The sequence below is a fragment of the Accipiter gentilis genome, chromosome 6 (genome assembly GCF_929443795.1).
Source record: "Accipiter gentilis chromosome 6, bAccGen1.1, whole genome shotgun sequence".
Taxonomy (NCBI): Eukaryota; Metazoa; Chordata; class Aves; order Accipitriformes; family Accipitridae; genus Astur; species Astur gentilis.
This window is the reverse complement of record NC_064885.1, coordinates 7,956,981-7,976,884: the sequence shown is the minus strand read 5'-3', so window position 1 is coordinate 7,976,884 and position 19,904 is coordinate 7,956,981. Positions and strand designations below refer to the sequence as shown.

At 61.3% G+C, this 19,904-nt stretch overlaps 1 protein-coding gene across 1 annotated transcript in view; it reads right to left on the bottom strand.

Moving 5' to 3' along the window:
• Nucleotides 1–700: 700 nt before the first annotated feature.
• SRRM3 (serine/arginine repetitive matrix 3) overlaps nucleotides 701–19,904 on the bottom strand; it is a 30,528-nt gene continuing 11,324 nt past the window's right edge. The window contains exons 3-15 of the mRNA XM_049802374.1: nucleotides 19,268–19,369; nucleotides 15,359–15,493; nucleotides 15,158–15,238; nucleotides 14,717–14,746; nucleotides 14,229–14,297; nucleotides 13,906–13,941; nucleotides 13,080–13,130; nucleotides 12,870–12,974; nucleotides 12,202–12,373; nucleotides 6,051–6,379; nucleotides 5,334–5,561; nucleotides 4,932–5,069; nucleotides 701–3,137 (exon numbers count right to left, since the gene is read on the bottom strand). Coding sequence (XP_049658331.1) covers nucleotides 2,921–3,137; nucleotides 4,932–5,069; nucleotides 5,334–5,561; nucleotides 6,051–6,379; nucleotides 12,202–12,373; nucleotides 12,870–12,974; nucleotides 13,080–13,130; nucleotides 13,906–13,941; nucleotides 14,229–14,297; nucleotides 14,717–14,746; nucleotides 15,158–15,238; nucleotides 15,359–15,493; nucleotides 19,268–19,369 — 1,693 coding nt within the window. The 3' untranslated portion in view covers nucleotides 701–2,920. The remainder of the gene's footprint in view (nucleotides 3,138–4,931; nucleotides 5,070–5,333; nucleotides 5,562–6,050; nucleotides 6,380–12,201; nucleotides 12,374–12,869; nucleotides 12,975–13,079; nucleotides 13,131–13,905; nucleotides 13,942–14,228; nucleotides 14,298–14,716; nucleotides 14,747–15,157; nucleotides 15,239–15,358; nucleotides 15,494–19,267; nucleotides 19,370–19,904) is intronic.

The following is a 19,904-nucleotide window of genomic DNA, read 5'->3' as shown; positions in this document are numbered from 1 at the left end:
GCAGAGAAGTGTGCAGGGAGGGATGGGAGGGATGCAGGGAGGGATGCAGAGAGGGATGCAGGGAGGGATGGGAGGGATGCAGAGAAGTGTGCAGGGAGGGATGGGAGGGATGCAGGGAGGGATGCAGAGAAGGATGCAGGGAGGGATGCAGGGAGGGATGGGAGGGATGCAGAGAAGGGTGCAGGGAGGGATGGGAGGGATGCAGGGAGGGATGCAGAGAAGGATGCAGGGAGGGATGGGAGGGATGCAGAGAAGTGTGCAGGGAGGGATGGGAGGGATGCAGGGAGGGATGCAGAGAAGGATGCAGGGAGGGATGCAGGGAGGGATGGGAGGGTTGGAGGCAAATGGGAGGGATGCAGGCAAGGATGCAGGGAGCCAGAAGGGCTGCAGGGAGCTGGGAGGGACACAAGGGAAGACCTCCGCCCCAGCGGCGGGGCCTCCTGAGAGGGTTTGCCCTCACCCTGTAGCAGGATGCTCTGGGGGATCAGACCCACCACTGGTGCCCAGCGCTGCTCTGCACGGAACCAGAGGCCAATGCACGGGGAAGAGCGAGCCGTGGCTGGAGACGGAGGGCAGGGGGGCACAGGAGGATGGGTCCGCGGGCAGCTGGACCAGACCAAGCCCGCAGGGAGGGAGCAGGTTCATCCTGCCGTGCTGCCCTCCCCACCCCGAAGAAACCGCTCCGTGCCCAGCAGAGTCATTTACAATATATACTGTATATTTTATTATAATTGAACCAGCTCACTGAATCTACAGCTGTACTCACAACCCAGAAAAAAAGAGAGAGCGCACGCGCGAGAGGAAAATACTGAAGTATTTCTACAGAGTATTTGTTCCAGTTAGCTCCCTCCGCGGCAGGAGACAGAGGCTGTAAAAGAGGAAGACTGGAAATTTTCCCTGATGTGCTGGCTTGTCCGCGCCGGCGCTGCAGTCGGGTCTCGGGCTTTCAGGCGCCGCGGCCCTGGGGGGCTGCAGGGCTGGGGGCTGCGGCCGCTGGCAAAATAACCCATCGCCGGCGGCTTGAATTCGGATGTTTTCAGGTCCGCTCTCCCAGCAGGGTCTTGGGGCTCCCATGGCCGGTCTGAGCTTCCCCGCGGGGTGATGGGGGGGCTGCTGCGGCAGCGGACGGAGAGGGGTGGGATGTTTTTTGGAGCGTGTGGCTCTGGGGTTCGTAGGGATGCTGGGGGCATTCATGCCCTTCATCTCCCCAGGCTCAGGGGGAGCAGGACCCTTCGTCTCCTCCTCCCGCCATGGTCACATCCAGAGCTGCCGCCGTGCCCGGGGCTGACACGTGGGGACAAGCTGAGCCATGGCGAGCCACCGGCGTGTCCCCTCCTTACCTGTTCACCCCATTTCTAATAGCTCTGCTTGTCCGGGCACCGCCGAGAGCGACCGGTGGCTTTGCCAGCAGAGCAGGCGGTGGGTGGGATACCGAGGGGCTGGCACTCGGCACGGCCCAGCTCCCGGAGATGTTTCTCCAAAGGCTGGTGAATCCTCAGCCCACGGCTGAGCCTGGTTCCTCGACGTGCCGGGTTTGGGAGACGAACCTGGAGTGCCCCGCCGTTCACATCTCCGCCCTCCCAGGACCTCCGGTTCATCAGGCTGTCGGCTAACGAGGCCGTCGCATTACCAGCCGAGCTGGAGTCCAAAGGATCCCCCCCCCCGCCTCCCAATCCCGGCTAGCTGGAAACCAGTGTCAAGCGGGACTGCCAAAGCCCGGCTTTTCATCCAGGGGCAGCGGGTTAATCCGGGCAGCTGCTCTCCCACCCAGGGAGGCTCATCCCCATCGTCCTGCTCCAGCCGGCCGGAAAATACGGGGCCCGCAAGGATTAAACACCAACCGCCCCGGGGGGGGCAGGACCGTCCTCAGCACCCGCAGTGGCGGGGGGGGGGGCTTTTTTTTTGGAAAATCAGCAAAGTCCTGCAAAAGCGGGGCTGCCGGCAAAGCCCGGGACTCTCCTGCCTCTCTCTTTCTGTAATTAAGTTTAAAAAGCCGCCGCTCGGCCCCAGAGCAGGAGGTGGCCGGGGGCTGTGAGCCCAAAGGTGGGGTACGACATGCCGAAGCCGGAGGATGGCTGGATGCGGCCCTGAGGGTGGAAAATCCCCAGTCCAGACCTCAGCCCTGCAGCTGCCTCCTCCTGGGGGGTGATGGCATGGTCCCCCCCAAAACTGGGTGAGATGGATGGGTGCCAGGGCCGGCTCCTGAGCCGGGATGAGCAGCGTTAACGCACAGGGGTGGCCCCCCCAGGCGTCCCTGCTCGGGAAGAGACTTGCGGGTGTTGCCGGCCTTTGTTCATCCATGGCTCGGGGTGTGCTTGGGTCGGGGCGGGGGGGAGCCCAAAACGGTTTGCGGTGCCCCTGTCACCTGGGACACCGTGGGGACACGGTGATTTCTCTGCCGGGGGAAAGCTGGGCCTCGCCTCTGGCTGGCATCAAGTCCTCCAGCTGAGCCTGGGTTGGAGAAGCCCCCTCCTGCCCCCCCCACCCCCCCAAGGATACGCTTGTGCTAAAAAAAAAGTCAAACCAACGCAAAAATGCACAGGGGGCTCCTGGGGGGGTCCCCAGCCTGCTCGCCCCAAGGTCTCTGCTGAGCAATTTGTTCCCTCGCTCTGTGCTCACCCCCCCATCCCGCCCCACCCTGGCGCTCGCAGAAATAAGAAGATAGCCTCCCCCTACCCCATCCCGACCCCCAAAACACCCCGGGCTGGGAGGAAAGGGGGGCGAATCGCCCCCTCCCAGGGCGATGCAAGGACCCATTTGAGTTTTTCAGCCCCCCCCCGCGAGGTCCATCCTTAGCAGCCCCTGGCTTTTTTCCACCTCCCCGGTGGTCCCCGTCCCTCAGGAGGATGCACAGGTGGCATCGGGGTGGGGGCACAGCCGGGATGGCGGGGGGGGGGCTGTGGCCGAGTGCCGGGGGGGCTCAGAAGCCGGCGCTTTCCGAGCTGCTGCGGCTGTTGTAGCTGGGGCTGCGGCTGGGGCTGCGGGAGCGGCTGGGGGGGCTGCGAGTCCGGCTGCGGCTGCGGCTGGTGCTGTAGCTGTCATAGCTGCGGCTGCGGCTGCGGCTGTAGGAGTAGGTGCTCAGCGAGCTGGAGGACGAGGGGCTGGGGCGGTAGTAGGGGATGGGACGCTTGCGAGCGCTGCAAATAGAAAAGGGAAACTGAGTCAGGCCCCCGGCGAAAGCTCGGGGAGACGGGCCGGCACTGGATCCCCGGCACGGCCGAGCATCCCCGTGGGGCAGCCAGGCTCAGACCGGCTGCAGGGTGTCAGGATGCGGCCACCCTCCATCCCCTTCCTCCTCCCCGGCCTCCCCCCCCCCCCGCAGGGTGTTAGTCCTGGATTAGGCAGCGGCGAGGGCAGAAAGTGAGCAGGTTAATGTGGCTTTTGTGTTTCCCAGACACCAAAGATTGAAAGCTGCTGAAAAAGAGACGTTCGGGATTAGCGGGAGGCGAGCTGCGGCCCGCCGGCGCCTGAGGATGAGGAGGGACGTGGGGAGCATGGGGGCAGTGGGGATGGGGGGACACGGGGGGGCAGCGACGTCTGGAGCCGGTGCAGGAGCCGACCCCTTGGCCCCTTCTCCCGGCCCGGTGTTAGCGGGACCGAAGAGAGACACAGGCACGGCCCGGAGGCCGCTGGGTGCCGAGGGCAACCTAGGGTGTGCGGAGACACAGAAGGGTCCGGGAGGAAGAAGAGGAGGAAGAGGAGGAAGAGGAAGGGTAGAGGTTACCCTGGGAGCCAGGCTGGCGGCGATGCTCTCCGAGAGGGACCTTGGGATGAAATGGAAAAGGAGAAGTTGGCATCACTGAGGCAGGACCACGCGGTGCCGGACCCCAGGGTGGCGGGGGGTGACGGAGACCGGGAAGAGGGCAGGAGGGCAAGGAAAAGCCCTGGGGCTTCTGACTGGGCTACGGGGCAGGTGAGGGGGGCTGGGGGTGTTGCCCTGGCTGCCCCCTCCCTGCAGCATCCTCCAAGCCTTGCAGAAACAGCTCTGCTCCTCCTGAACCCCAAGCAGAGCTGGGTCTGCCGTCCCCATCCATCCCAGGGATGGGTGACAGGGATGGGGGGGACGGTCCCCGCAGGGACCACAGGCTGCGTCCTCCGGCCGAGCCCTCTGACCTTCCTGGGGACATCCCAGCAAAACTCAGCTCGGGGACGGAGCGGGAGGGATGCGAAACCAGCCAGTGGTACCTGGGCTGGGAAACCTTCCTCTGGGCTAGGAGCAGCTTTCCCAGCCCATGTGCTTTACAGGGCATCCATGGGGGAGGGCTGCAGGGAGCTCTAACCCACCGGCTGAGCAGTATTTCTCCCGTTCTTCCTCCTTACAACTTCAGCCCAGCCCAGGCAAAATCAAAACCCTCGCACAAGGGAGCCAGAGCCGATTTCTGAAAATCCAGCCCCTCCGCCCCACAGCCCGATCGCCCAGCTGATAGCAGGAGAGACAAATAGGTCAGGAACGAGGTAATCTCAGCTCGTCACCGGTACCGCCGCCAGTGCTGCATGCTAACGAGGTACTATATATGCACACAGTGTTTCGTCTGGCACTAAATATTGCCTGTCTTACAGCCCGGGATCCTGAGTCAATAGGATCTCAAGGAGGAGAAACCGGCTTTTGGAGGGCAAGGGAGAGACATGCTTGTGGCCGTATGTCTTGCTGGAATATGCACACGCAGATTAAAATGAATTCCTGTTTTCATGCCTCCAAATGGGAAGAGATCGGAAGGTTGTAATATTGGGGGCAGTCTGGTTATCCATCTGTCTGGGCCAGCTGATTCACCCAGATGGTCATCCTCAGGGTTATCTATCCGTCCCCAGAGCTCCTCATCCATTTGTCCGTCCATCCGCCCATCCATCCACCCGTCCGTCCATCAGGGCTGGCTGGCAGCAGAGCTCAGCCCTTGGCCGTGGCAGAGGCTTTGCCGTGTGCCGGGACCCACCTCGTGATCCTCCTGGGCTCCATGAAGCTGGGGGAGTCGCGTCTCCTCTTCCTGATGGGGGAGTAGCTCCTGGAGCGGCGCCGGGCACGGGTGGGATCGGGGTCACCGTGGCGTGTTCGGGGCTCGTTGTCCTTCTCTCTACGCCGTGAGGAGGAGGAGAAGCGTCAGGGGCGTGGGCCGGGGTCCCGGGTGGGATGCAGGGACAGCCCCTGCACAGCAGCCCCCCATGGGAGTGACACCCCCCCACCTGGGGCTGGCATTTCCAGTGCCACCAGGGCCAGCAACGACCTGTAAGCCCCTTCCCGAGCCCCGGGGCAACTGGGACCACCCTGAGCCATGGATGCTTTCTGAGCCCATTGCGGGTACCCGTGCCCCCCACGCCGAAGTCCCCGGGGGGCTGACCTGCTGGCAGGTTTTTTTGGTGAGGGTGAGCGGGACCGGCTGCGTCCCACTCTCTTCTCCCGAGATCGGGAGCGGGACTTGGAGAGGGAGCCGCTGGAGCTCCAGGAGCTGCTGCGCTGGCCGGGGCTGGGCGACGGGCTCTTCCTCCGCTCCGAGGCGTGCCGGGAATGCTTGGCCGACGACTCCGAGCTGCTGTTGGGCCGACCCCGGTGGTGCCTCTCCTTCACCCTGTGAAGGCAGACCCCAGCACCTCCTCGCACCTCACCCACCGCGGCCGGGCAGGGTGAGCAGCGGGCGCACCTACGTGACCCCGATTTTTGGCTGGGCTGCGTCCCTGATTATAAAGCACGGGACGCTCACCCGCTTGGGATCCTACACCCTGCGGGATGCTGTAATCCCACGCAGCCATCCAGGCACTGCCCTTCGTGCTGGGGTAATCCCTCGCAGGGACGACTTTTCCCGCAGCGCGCTGGCATTGACCCACTGCGGCTCTTCCCCGTCCCCAACTCCGTGTCCCCATCCCCGTCCCCACCTCCGTGTCCCCATCCCCGTCCCCGTCCCCATCCCCATGCCTTGAGCATCCCAACCCCACCCTGGTCCCTAGAGCTTTGCCCGGATGGAACCAGAGTGCCCGCATGGGGCTGCACCCCAAATATCAGAGACCAGCTCCCATGTCCCGGCAGGGATGGCAGGACCCCATCCCGGGGACCCCCTTACTTCTTGGCGTGGGTGCCGTGATTCCTGTCGGGGCCGAGCGGCGGGTGGTAGGGGTGGGAGCCCGCCGAGCCCTCCGAGTCGCTGCTGTAGCCGGCGGGGCTGAGCGGCGGCGGTGGGGGGTCCCGGGGGGCCGGGGGCCGACCCTTGCTCTGGCCGCGATGGCGGGGCGGCGGCGAGGCGCTGCGGGAGCGATGCCGGTGACCGTGCTTGGGCCGCTCCGGCGTGGGCGACCGGGGGCTACGGGCACCGTGTCGGCCCCCCCGGGTGCGGGGGGACGGCGGCTCCGTCCTGCCGTGAGCCCGCGGAGAGGGGGACGCCGAGGCCGGCCTCTGGCAAGGGGGGAGAGAAAGAGAGAGAGAGAGAGAGAAAGGGGGAAAGGCGGAGAGGGGGGGAAGAAGAGAAGAAAGAAGGAGAAAGGGGATTTTAACGGGGGGCACCGAGCCGGGGACGCGGTTCACAACGTCAACGCACATCGCATAAGGCAGGCTACACAGACGCTACTCTGCACCTTCCTCTCGCCCTCAACAACGTGGGTCATGCAAACCTCCGCATGCAAAACGCCAAAAAAAATAATTAAAATCAAATGTAAAAAAACCCAAAGGAAGGGGTGGGATGGGAGCAAAGAAAAAAAAAAAAAAAATCCAAGAAACCCCCAAGTCGTCGGGGAGGGAGAGCTCGAAGGGAAAGAAACAAACCCCCCCCGAAAACACCTGGGGATAAAGCAAACCCCGGCGCCCGCCCGCCCCGACCAAGAAAGGGGAAGGGAAAAGGGGGGGTAAAACCCAAACGAAGGGAGGAAAATGGGGGGAAAAAGAAAAGATGAGAGGAGGGAAGGTGCGGAGGTGGGGGAGAGTAAATCAGACTGAGCCGAGGGGAAGGGGTCGAACCAAAGAGGGCTGGAGGTGATGGGGGGGGGGCTGCTCACACAGAGGCATGCACATATATAGAGAGATATATGTTCAGATATGTGTAGTTTTTATAGATAGTACGGCTTTCGGCTTAAAACAAATCAAGAAACGAGGAGGACGGCACAGAGCAACAATGGAGGGCAAGGCAGGGGGCGGGGGGCCAGGGGCGAGAAGGCAAAAGGAAACCAAAAAAGAAAGAAGAAAAACCATCCAACTCAAATAAAATAAAATTAAAAAAAACCAAAGCAAAACTTCACAAATGTCCTCGTTACTGAGATAAACGAATGTCTCTGAGCTCTTCCTGGGACACGCATTGAGCTGTTAGCTGTGACTCTGCAGGGAACTGCTAAGTCCTCATCAGCACTCAACACAGACTTTGCTTTCTGCTTCCTTTTTTTTTTTTTTTCCATTATATGCTTTTTTTTTTTTTTTTTTTTTTTTTTTTAAGTCCCTCTTGGTTAACATCCACTTACCAAAAAAGTGGCATTTCCTCCTTTAGTAGGTAAGGTATGAAGAGAAGGGAAAAGCGGGGCAATATAAGTGCATCATTAGATTCACAAAAATGCAAGAGAGAAAGAAAGAGCGAGAGAAGGAGGAGAGACAGAGACAGAGCCAGAGAGAGGAGAAATAAAACAAACCAACTCACTTCTCCTACAGGGGAGGGAAACCCTGGGCCACCGCCGCGGCCGAGGCCCCGTGCCGGGCTCTGGCCAAGAGCTGGGGGGCTGTTTGCCCGGCCCCGGGGTCCAGCACGCAGCGGCTCCCAAATATCTGAGCTCCTCCAAGCCGCAGCCACTGCCTGGGTTTTTTTTCCCCATCTTTGCAAACACCTCTTGACCAAAAAGATGAGTGGAAATGGCTCCTGCACCGCTGGCCCTTACTGAGACGGCAAATGCCGGCTCGGGGGGGCTTTGGGGGTCTCTTTCTCCTAGCCACAGTCCGGTGCTGGGTCCCTGAGCATCCCTGGAGGGGTAAATCCTGCGTGGGGCAGAGCCGAGCCTGGCCAAGGGGATCTAACCAGGGTCCGGGGGGACTGGGGTGCTGCCGGGATTGTGTCACCGCGCCTGGGGCTAAGCTGGGGGCCAGTGACCCCGATTCCCTGCCAGCCCCTTGCCCCAAACATGCCTGGTTGGTTAATCCTTGAAGACGAGGTTTTTCTCCACCCGCCTCGCTGTGTCCTAAACGCCGCTTTTCTTCCCCAAAAGAGAAGCGGGCAAGGCGCCAGGGTGGGAGCCTGGGGACCACCACGAAGATGCTGCAAAAGGGACGCGAGGCCACCGCGTCCCCGAGCATCCCGAGGCGGCGGAGTTGCACAAGCCGCTCCGCACCCCACCGGTGGCATGTCCCCCATCGCCTCCTTGTCCCCACGGATAAACCAAGCCCTCCAGCCGCAGACCAGCAAGCTGGAGCCAAACCGGGGGGGATTTGGGGGTTTGCTTTAACAATCCGTTTCTGTTGCCGTCACTCCAGCGAGGGAGGAGGCTGGCGGCGATGGCCAGCCCTGCCCATGGCACAAGCTGCCCTGCAAGCGCTGGGGGCCAGGGACCCCCTCCAAGGGGATGCAGCAGCCCTGGAAGGGGTGGGGAGGCAGCTGAGCCAGCATCTGGGCAGGGAAAAATAAAAGCAGAGAGGAAGAAGAAGAAGAGGAAGAAGAAGAGAGAAAGAGAGGGATTTCCTCTTTCCCAGGGTGGCATTTCAGTGCTGGCCGGCCACGCTGCGGGGTTCCCACCCAAACCCTGGGGAGGGGGCAGAGCGGTCTCCTGCCCGGCAGCGCAGGAAGGCAACAAAAGGAAAAGCATCCCAAATAAATCCAAATCGGCAAAGGCCCAGCCCAAAAGGGAAAACACACACTGGGAGCTTGAGGGGCTGGGATGGCCGGGGTTGGGACGCCGTCCCCTGCCCCGAGGGGACCGTGATGCCCCAGAGCTGCCTCTCTCCACAGAGGAAGATTTCAACCTTTCCCCGTGACAGCCCCCCAATATTTTCCCTGGGTTGGGTTTGTTTTTTTTGCCCGCCACGGCCTGAGGAGGGGCTAAACCCACGCATCTCCCCCCAGTTTCTCATTTCTCACCCCATCCACCCACCCCAAAACCCCCTGTGCCCAGGATCTGCTGCTGCTCCCACCCGTGGGCTCTGGCCACTGCCCCTATTTCTCACTAATTATGTTCGCCTTCGTTACCCAGCCCCTAAGGGGGGACTCAAATGGAGCAGCCGTACTCGGCCCCTGGATGGAAACGAACACAAATTCAGAGGGCTGAAAGACACAGAAATGCATTCTACCGACAGCACGAGGAGACGGGGAAGAGAAAAGGGAGGAAGAAAGAAAAAAATATTACGTGGACAGGGCAAAAAAATATAAATAAAGAACGTAAGAGAAGAGCATGGCTTTGCAGCTAACTGGGGAAAACCATACAAATCAAAAAAAAATTATATATAGCCACCAAAAAGAGACAAAATGAAAGAGAGAGAGAGAAGGAGAGTGAGAAAGAAAGAGAGTCAGAAAGAAAGAGAAAATAACATTAAATCAAGCTACGGTGCTTTTCAACAGGCTCATCTGCAGAAGTGAACGTGCAGAGGTGGACGAAATACCTACCTTTGCAATTGGCAGTGACAGGAATGCGATAATAAAAAAAGAAAACAATAATCTCCACATTTGGAGGGCAGAATGGGAAAAAGACAAGGACTCTTTAGTACGGCGATCCAGACCCCTCGGCTAATCCCGTTTGCTTTGCTTAGAATTTTTAAAATTATTTTTAAAATTGGTCTCGTTAGCCTTTTTTTTTTTTTTTTTTTTTAATTTTTCTTTTTTTAAATGGAAAGGCTGTGGCTGGCCGCCGAGCGGGTGGCCGCGGGGGGGTTGCTGGCTGGTGTCTGTAACCCGGCTGCGTTTTGGTCTTAAAAAGTCGCTATATAACATGGCAAAGTCCCGGATAACATGCAGGAAAGGCGATGGATGGAGGTGGGACACGGCGAGGGTTGTCGGGTTGTGTTGGCCCAAAGAAAACCGAAGAGAAAGAGGAGGCCGGAGGCTGCGTGTGGGCGAGGAGAGACCCGGGAGGAAGGCTGGGGAAGGTAGCAGGGATGGATGGAGACGGGAGCGGGTATTTAAAAGGGAAGGCAACGCCACGCAGCGCCCCGGGGCACCCCTTCTTCCCAGTGGCTCTGGGGGTGCTGGGGGGGGGGGGGGCACGGCTCACCCAGGCAATGGGCTGAGTCCGGAGCATTTGGGGGGTCTGCAGGAGGCTGGGAGGGGGGAAAAGGTACCAAGGATGCTCAGCACCCATCCTGCCAGGATACAGGATGCGGGCGCTTGGGTGCGGGATGGCCGCAGGGTACTTGGCTTGGGGTGGGAGTTGGATAACCCAGCACCCAACGGCCTCATCCTGCCACCGTGGAGGAAAACCACCCCCCCGGCAGCAGGATCCGGCCGCCAGCTGAGGCGATGGGACAGTAGCCAATTCAAGGTGGCAAAGGGCAATTCGCTCCACGATATCGAAGCGAGCCTGCTACCTTTGCGGTGTAGAGCTGCTTGGCTCTCTTCCCTTTTAAATTCCTTGTTCAAAATATAGAAAATGGAAATACAATGTTCAGCGGTTGTAAATATTTAGAAAACACATCTGCTTTTTTTTTTTTTTCTCTTCTCCACATTAACACACACAAAAGCAAAAAATTCTAGAACAACACGACGACGACGGGGAGGGGGGAAATAAGAGAGATATATATCGTTTGCATTTCTGTACATCACAAGGGAAAAGAAAAGAAATCATGAGAAAGGAAACTAAAACAAGGGGGCGGGGGAAAAAAGCACGTTTCATTGCCCTTCCCTCCCCCTCGTCCCTGCTTCTGCTGAGCAAGAAATGGAAGTGTATATTACCGTTTGGGTTTTTTTCAAATGGGAGGCTAAAGAAAAACACAGATGGGATTAAAAAGAAAAAAAAAATAAAAAATAGAAACCAGAGAGAGAAAGGAGAGAGAGAGAGAAAGAGAGAGAAAGTTGTCGGAGAAAAGTCCCGCTGGTGCCAGGGAGCCAAGGGAGCTCGGCAGTCTGGGCGATGTTGGGTGCTGGGGGTGGTGGGCAGGGGGAGAGCGGGGCGAGCCGGGTGCCTGGGTGGGCGGTGGGCAGCTCCTCGGCACCCGAACCCCCCCCCACCCCAGCCAAAACCACAGGAAAGAAGAAAGCAGAGAGGTGCCCCGAGAGGTGGGCAGGGTGCTGGGTGCTGCTGGGGGGGTGCTGGGTGCTGGGCTGGGGATGGGGAGCCGGGGAGGGCGAAGGGGATGTGAATGTGGGGGCGGGGGGGCTCCTGGCCCTGTTTTCTGGGGTGTCCCTGGCCCCACAGGTGTCGGGGTGTCACATTGGGTGCTGCCAGCCCGGGAGCATCCCCGCAGCACCTCGCCCATGGGAATAAAGTGCCCTGGGGCGAGCAGGGACCTGTGTGCCCCCCATTAGGGGGGTCCCCCAGCACGCTGCCTTCACTCAACCCTGCCTCCAGCCCCCCGTTAGGCGAAGCAGGCTCCTCGCCACCCCGGCACTGGTTAAACTGGGGCTGGGCCCCTGGTCCTGCTGGGTTAGGGCTTTGCCCCACTCGGAGTGGGAGCAGCCCGCCAAGCTTCACCAGGACCCCCGGGGTGCCGAGGCAGAGCCGGGGACACTTAGCCCCAGCGTCACCCATCACGGGGACCTTGAGTTCCTAAAAGATGAGCACCCAGCACCAAACCCCTTCCAAACCCTACCCTGGCCCAGACTGGGTGCTGGGGTCCTGAGTGCTGGGGCTGGCACCTGGGTGCTGGGGAGGGTTGGGGCTGGCAGGGAATTGAGAATTTTCCAGCTTTACCCGTTTCTTGGCTGTCTGGGCTCAATCCACTCCCAGGAAGGTGCTGAGCGCGGTGGTGACCCTGGCAGGTGACACTGGCCTGCCAAGCCATCGTCCCTGGGGGGGGTGACATCTGCAGAGCCATGTGTGGCTTTGGGGGAGGGATGACCTGTTGGCTGCCCCGATACCTGCCCCAAGGTGACGGGCTGGCTCCACCGGGGAGACTGCGCACCCAGTGGAAGGTGGGTGCTGGGGCGGGGGGGGGGGGCAGGGGGTGCAGCCTTGCACCCCACATCTCCCCCGTGTGCCCCAGCCGGGCAAGGGGGGAGCCGAGCGAGCGGGGAAGGAGGGGAGAGGAGAGCCAGGGTGGGGGGGTCCTGCGGAGGGAGGAGGGGAGGGAAGCGAACGGTGATCCAAGAAAAGCCTACGTACATCCGAGGGCTCCGGAAGCGGGGCGCCGTGGCTGTGGCGGCCATTCTGGGCGCTGCCCTTGTGCCCGTTCTGGTGCGGCGAGGCCGAGCGGCGGGGAGAGGGGGAGGACGGGCTGCGGCTGGAACGGGCGCTGCTGCCCTTGGGGCCGTCCTGCCGGCGCTTGGGGCTTAGCCTGCGGGGCACCGCACCGTGAGCCGCCGGCATCCCCCCTGCCCCGAACCCAGGACGGCATCGCCCTTCGCCTGGCACCGGCAGAGCTGCTGGCTGCAAGCCCGGGTTGAGATGGCGGGGCAGGCTTTGCCGAAGCAAGAAATGGGGTGAAAATTGGTGGTTTGTGCTTTCTCCAGTTCAAATTTGATACCCCGTCTGGGCACCCTGTTCCCAAACCCCCGCAGAGGTGCTGCAGCACCGTCCTGCTCCCCTCCATCCCGCTGAGGGCCCCCATCCCACGGAGACCTCTGCCACCCACCTCCCTGTCCTCCATCCCCAAGAGTCCCCATCATGGGGACACCTCTGCCACCCACCTCCCTGTCCTCCATCACGTAAGGGTCCCCATCACGGGGACGTCTCTGCCGCCTGCCTCCCTGCCCTCTACCCCACAAGGGTCCCCATCATGGAAGCTGGGGGGGCTGCTGGCGGTGGGGACGGGGGTCCCGGGCTGTCCCTACCTGCCAGGGGATTTGGAGCCGCTGTCGTCGGAGGAGAGCGAGGCGCTGTGGGAGCTGCAGGAGCTGCGCCGGTGCGAGCGCCAGGCCGGGGACTCGCTGCGGGACCTGCGGAGAGGGTGGCCGGAGGGCCGAGGGGCAGGCTGAGCCGCCATGGGAGGGCAAATAGGGGGGGCACATTGCCCCACTCCCCCCGCCATCTCGGCTCCTCACCTCTTGCGCTCTTTGTTTTTCTCTTTCCGTTTGTTCTTGGGGCTTCGGGACCTGCAGGAAGAGCCGAAAGCTGCAGAGACAGGAGCGGGGGCAGCACTCGGGGGGGGGGGGGCTTCCCTGGCCCCCCGAGAGCCACCGAGGCTGCAGGAGGAGTGATGGGGAGGACCTGCCTGGAGCTGGGCTCCACCGAGCTTCAAACCACAGTGGGGCTCCCAGCTGGCTTTGGGGGGACCGTGGGGGCCGTGTGCTGGTCGGCGAGGCCAGGTGGGAGGGGGTGGCAGTGGGAAGGGGGGGGACCGGCTCTGCTCGGCATCCACAGGGCTCGGGTCCCTTATCACCCGGCCGCTTGCCTTGCCCTGCGTCAGCCCCTCTGAGCCCCTCTGCCCACCCAGGCACTCTTTGCCTGTTTTTTACTTCTTTCACCCTAAAACAGCGATGCTGGCAGAGGGTATCTGCAGAGCAGGGCAACGGCCAGTGTTCGCCCTGGCCACGGCTGCCCGGTGTCACCCCTTCTCCCACGTAGGACATTCAGGGCCGCGTGGGACCCCACAGTCACCCAGGGTGGCCCTGTGCCACCTCCAAGGGTGGGGGACACCCAGCAGTGTCTGGCCATGGGGTGAGGGGGACACTCACCAGGCAAGAGACAGACGGACAGACGGCGGGTGCTGGCAGCCCACGCTCGCACCCACCGCGCCCGATGGGCCCGTCCCCACGGGCAGAGGGGATGGGGACAGCAGGAGGGCAGGGGACAGGGTGTCCCCGATGGGGGAAGCTGGCAGCCAGCGCTGGTGGCAGTGGGGTGGCTCCCAGCAGCCGTCACTCTCACCTGTGTCTTCTCTTCTTCCGTGACCCCGACTCAGACCTGAGGGATGAAGAGGAGGCAGAGATGAAGGGGACGTGCTGAGCTGGCCAAGGCCGGGCAGCCCCAGGGCGTGGGGACAAGGACAGGGGGGTGGCCCTGAGATGGGCTGCTGGATGAGGCAGGCGACAGCTGCTGTGAGGAGGTGATGGCCCCATGAAGAGCCACCAGCATCCACCCCTGTCCATGCCTCCATCCCACCCCAGCCCAAGGGCCTGGGCAGCCACCAACCAGCCCCGCTGTCCCCAACCAGCCCCGCTGTCCCCAGCCTGATGTGGTGTCCCTCCTACCTGTCGCGTCTGTGTTTCTTTCCAGCCTTCTTTTTCTTTTCCTTGCGGATGGGTGAAGAGCTGTCACAGCTGGGGGGGTGGAAAGTGGGTGCCCTTGAGGAGGGAGCAAGGGACTCCCCAGCCCTGTCCCCATGGCCCAGGGGAGTCCCAACCCACCGTCCCTCGGCACCCCGCTTCCCCTGGACCGCCCATGGGATGCATGAACTTCGCATGGAAGTTATTTCCTGGGGGGAGATTTGGGGTGGGAGATAGAAAGAGGCTTTTGGCAGAAGGGCTCTGTCCTCCTTGGGTGCCAGAGTGCCCGAATCCCGCTGTGTCCCATTGCCACCTCGTGGGCTCCGCAGCCTCCAGCAGGAGATGGGGTGGCCAGTTCTGGCCGGGATTGGGATTTCAGAGGGGGACAGTGGGTGGTGGAGGCCAGCCCATGCCCGGGGGCCTCGCATGCCCGGGGGGGACCCCGCAGCCCACCCAGCCCGGTGGGCACTCACCTGCGCTCCGAGCCAGGTTTCCTCTTTTTGCTGCCATGGGGAAGGCAGAGAAGAAAGGGACATTAGGGACAGCATCCTGCCCAGGCGGCCAGTGCTAACTGGGGAGGGGACCAGCGCGTAGATGGAGCCAGACCCTTCAGGGAGCCAAATCCTGCCCGGTGCTGTGCCCTGCGGCAGCCGGCTCCTTCCCAGCATGGACCGGGCAAGGTCCCACCAGTGCATGCAGTTGGGTGGGCTGGTGGTACATCCCACAGCGCTGTGCGCGTGCACATGCGTGTGTGTGTTGCACCATCGGTGCATGCAGGTGCGTTGCACCTCTTGAGGGTGCGCTGCCCCGCAGAGCAGGGCGACTTGCTTCCCTGGAGCCTGGGGAGGGGCTGAGCTGGGAGGAGAGCTGCCCTCCCAGGAGAGGGGACAGCGCGGGGACAATTGGGGACTCACCGGCTCCGGCGGTGACCCGATTTCTTTTTCTTTTTCTTCTTGGGTGGAGGAGAGGCAGAGCTGCTCGAGCGTCTTTTCAGCCTGTGGGAGAAAGCAGACAGGGTTGGGGGAAGAAGGGACTGCCCCCTGGCTACTACGTCCCCCCACGGGGACCTTGTGCACACCCGCTCCCCAAAATCCCCGCTGCGGGTCTGGCTGGACCTGTACTCGCGGTGGCCGCTGTCCTCGCGGTAGCACTCAGCTGAGCAGTCGCACTGCAGCAGGCAGTCCTCGCCGTAGTCAGGGTACTCCACCGTGTACTCCTCCTCATCTGCCCCGTGGTGGTTTTCTATCACGCTGCCGAAGGAGGAAGCACAGGATTAATTCGGGGCTCCCCGTTCCCCGTCTCCCACCAGAGCTGCTGGGGGGAAGCCTGGGGCAGCCCCAGTGCAGCTACAGGAGCTGGGGGGACATCCTCTCCGCCACAGCATCCCCAGGGGACCTTGGTCACATCACTCGAGATCCACATGCAGCAAAGCCTTGCGGCAGGGGTCTTCTTGGGGTCTTCCTGGGACTCCTGTCCCTGCAGAAATCCCCACCAGGCTGGCACAGGGACACCGTGGGTCTCAAGCCACCATCTCCCCACAGGCTCAAGCCTTGGCATCATTCAGAGTCCCTTTTGGGATCGCCCGAGTGCCGGGGCCGAGCGGGCGGCTGGGATCAGCCCAGGTAGGCGGCAGGGCAGGATTAGGGCAAGAGGAGCTGGCAGGAGGCTCGGGGATTCAGGCGATTATCCACCCGCCGGCGGGAGCTGCCCAGGATGATCCAGGCTTTGAGCCCAGCACCCCAGTGTGCCACCAGCTCGGCACTGGAGCTTCAGGCAGGTGATGTCCCCCCCTGGGCCAGGCGAGATGGGGTGGGGGGACATCAGGCCTGGAGCCATCAGGGTCTCCTCTCCCTCCTGAGTGACTCCGTCAGCATTAATTTTTCCCGCTGCCATGGAAACCAGCAGGAGGTTGCCATTGACTACCAGGGCTGCGGGCAGGGCTTGGCAGAGGCCTGGCAGCTGGACCCGGCAGGCAGGAGGGACCCAGGAGTCCCTGCCCAGCCTCTCCTTGCTGTCCCCCACCTCCCCGGTCCTCCTGAGCCATCGGCCCTAGGAGCAGCATCAAACCCCACCGGGAGCCTCTCATTTGGTCTTGGGGGATGCGAGACATCTCACCCCGGGAGGGATGCGGCCATCCAGGTGCTCTGGAGGGAACCGTAAGGGATGGGGCTGTGCCTGGAGGGTGCCCGACATCGCACCAACCCGGGGAACTTGCTTCCCAAGGGAGATTTGCCCTCCGAAACCTGATGTGGGCTCCTCCACCCTTCCCAGCCCGGAGGCGTGAGGCCGGGGATGCTGGTGGAGAAGCGTAGCCCCCACGGCACCAGTCCCTTGGCAGCCCAGCCAGTGCCTCCGGCTGAGCAAAGGGAAGCTCCCAGTCCCAGACGGCAGATCCAAGAGCGGCGCGTGTTGGCATCCCTGGCCACAGGCAGGCCCTGGGCTGTTTAGCCCAATTAAAAATGGTTTGGACCAAAACTACAAGCGAGGCATCCTCCTCCTGACTGCAGACGATCGCTCAAGCGGGTCTCAGGTTCCCTTCTGCGCCACAGCCATGGATTTCTGGGTCCTCTCCAAGTGACTCCTGCTTTGGCCATGCCCCAAGGGCAGAAACAGCCTTTCAACCACCACCCAACCGTGGGAAGGGGGAGAAAAGAGGAAGAGAGAGGAGCGAGCATGGATAATTCCCTGTTGGACTCTCTGCTCAGTGAGCAGGCAGTGCTCCACGCCAGAGCCTGCTGCCAGCATCTCACCCATTAGCTGTGCTCAGTGGCTCAAGACGAGCTTGTGCTGCCCCAATTATCCCTCCCCGCCCGGCACACGCTCGCGTTTGTTTTTAATCCCACCAGCCTGTCCATCAAGCAGTTACTCCTTTCCATCAAGCAGTTACTCCTTGGGGACTGGGCTGTATTGCCGGGCTGTGCACGCACAGAGATGGGAGCTGGAAGAGCGCAGAGAGCAAGCCAGGGACTCAGGTGGTCACGGCTCTGCTCGGTGCCTCAGTTTCCCCTGGGGAGTTTTGCAGATGATGCTGAGCTTTCGCATCTGCTTTGAAATGAGACCAGCTGGTTCAGAATCATAGTCCTGGCAGCCAGCAACGGAGCTATAAAAGTCCAGAGAGGTGCTGGAGCAGGATCAGCCCATGAGATGTTTTGTTGAGTACTCCCCCAGCTCCTGCAAGGGCTGGGGCTCTTTATTTAAAGTTTATTTAAGTCCCTTGTCCAGCCTCTTCAACCAGTGCAGACCTTTTGCACCCAGAACACCCTTTGGCAGGGATTTCAGCAGCCCAGGTCCCTACTGCTTGGAAAGCCACCTCCTTTGGACCTGGCTCCTACCAGCCTCCTCCAAGTGCCTCCGGCTTTGCTGTCCTCGGAGCAATCCTTTGCTTTGAGACTGCTCCTTCCAGCTCAGCACTATTATTTATAGCCCCTGGGCTAATCTTTAATGATTACCCTTTGTTTTTCAAAAGCAAGCCCGCAAAGGTGACAGCTAGGGCTGCCTGGGTAACCTTAATGCACCTTCGGCTTCCCTGTGTGCTCATTACAGCGCCAGCCCTAACGAGTCTGCCTGGGAAGATGCCCTGGAGATGACGCATGCCCCCATGGGCAAAGGCCACTTGTTAACACGTCAGGCTTGATGCTCGGTGACCTGGGCAGGTTGGTTTTCCCCATGCCTTGTTTTTTCCTGCCTGGAGGAGGACCCTGAATGCTTCGTGCTGCCCCAGGACCGTTCACCCCATCCTGGGCTGGGCACAGCCGAGCCGTGTCCCTCCCCGCCTGGTGTGCCGGCAGAGCAGTGGGAGGAAGGCTCTCCCCGCCGCCACGGCTTCCCTGCCTCCCCCCTCGCCCTGATTTCCTGACCCTAATGAAGCATTAATATTCAGTGAACCTGCAGCATCTATTCCTGTCCCAAGTGACCTGGTTTCCAGGCTGATGGATGGTGCGCGCCAGGCCAGCCACACTGCCTGGGCCATTAAGCATCGTGCAGATAAATCATCGTCGAGCCAGGGCGGACCCTCGTGGGGCTGGGGACAGTCCTGCGCAGGGCAGGAGGAGCAACTGGCACGTCTCCAGCAGGAGCTGGGCTGCTTTGGACACCTAACCTGAGCCCCAAGCCCCCTGGGGCAGAAGCAGCCCCCAGGGACCAGGCAGTGCGAGGAACGATTAGGATACAGAGGCACAGGGCAGGAGCTCCTTGGAGAAGCTTCTTCCATAGGGCTCCCTGGGGTCACACCAGCCTGACAGAGGCACAGGCTCTGGGTCTACCCAGGTGAGAAGCAGGCTCGAGCTCTGCCTATCCAGCCTGGGCCCGTTGCAACAGAAAATATTACTTATTATTATTATTGCTAACACGAATGTGTTACAGAACAGCAGCCAACCTGCCGAACCATCGCCGGCCGAGCTGAGTTAGCTCAGCTTCACACCCGGAGACAGGAGGACTATTCTGCATCTTGGAGTTAAAAGCAAGGACTGGAAACCGGTGCCCTCGCCTGGCTGGAGGCAGAAGCTGCTATTTCAGCCCCGGGGAGAACAGGAGAGGTGATCCAAAGAGGCAGGAGCAGGCAGAGGTGAGGCACAGCAAACCTGCGGCTTGGTCTCTGCCACTGGCTGGTGGGGTGAGCCAAGCATTGAGACCTTCCGCACTTCAGTTTCATCATCTGTGACAGAAGCATTGCAACGCTGGCCTCTCTGTACAGCACCCTGAAGTCTCAAAAAGACCAGCACAGGACAACCTCTAACCTCTCCAGAGGTAGGATACTGCCTCAGAGAGGCACACCCTGCCTCCAACCCAACCAACCAACCGACTGACCAACCAACCAACCGTCAAATCAACCAACCAATCATCCATCCATCCAACCCTATAAATACTCTCTGTGTCCATCCATCTATCCAACCATCCCTATATATACCCTCTCTGTATCAACCCATCCACCCATCGATACTCGGGGGCAACCTGGGACACGCCTCTCTGGGATGAGAGATGGGCAGGACGCACAGACGGGCCGGACTCAGAGCTGCCTCACTTACATTTGGCGCCCATGCTGGTCCTCCCTGGTGAGCACGCCTTCCTTCTCCATCAGCATTTGCCGAAAGGTCCCCACTTTCTGACGGATCTCCTCTTCGGAGTACCTGGATGGGCAAAGATGCAGTCAGGGTTACCGTGGCTGGAACGTGGGCTCCCCAGGAAGCTGCTGAGGACCTCCATACCTTTGGAAGCGACATGTGGCCCAAGGGGCCGCTCAGAAGGAGAGGTGGCGTGGTGACAGTCATCAGGGCCTGGAGAAGAGCAGGTCCCTCTGCTTGGACCCCTGCCACCACCCTCCATGCCCTCCTCTCTCCTGTCTGCCCCTCCCAGCAGTGCTTGGCAGAGGAAGGGACATCAGGAAGGGGTAAAAGAAGATGACCATGAAGTTGCCGTTCCCCCCCCACCGCCCCAGGTTTGGGGGCACAACCCCACCAAACCCTCTCCAGCAGTGCCAGCATCGGAGCCGGTGACGCCGGGGTTCGCGCCTGATGCCTCTGTCCCATCACGAGCCTCCCTCGCTCATCCCCGCGCTGCACCGGGCCCCAGCAGCCGAGCCAGCTCTGCGCTAACGCCGAACGCTGACTCAGGCCGCTGCAGGGTTATTAACGAGAGACACTAATCACTTTGTCCCTGGCATCT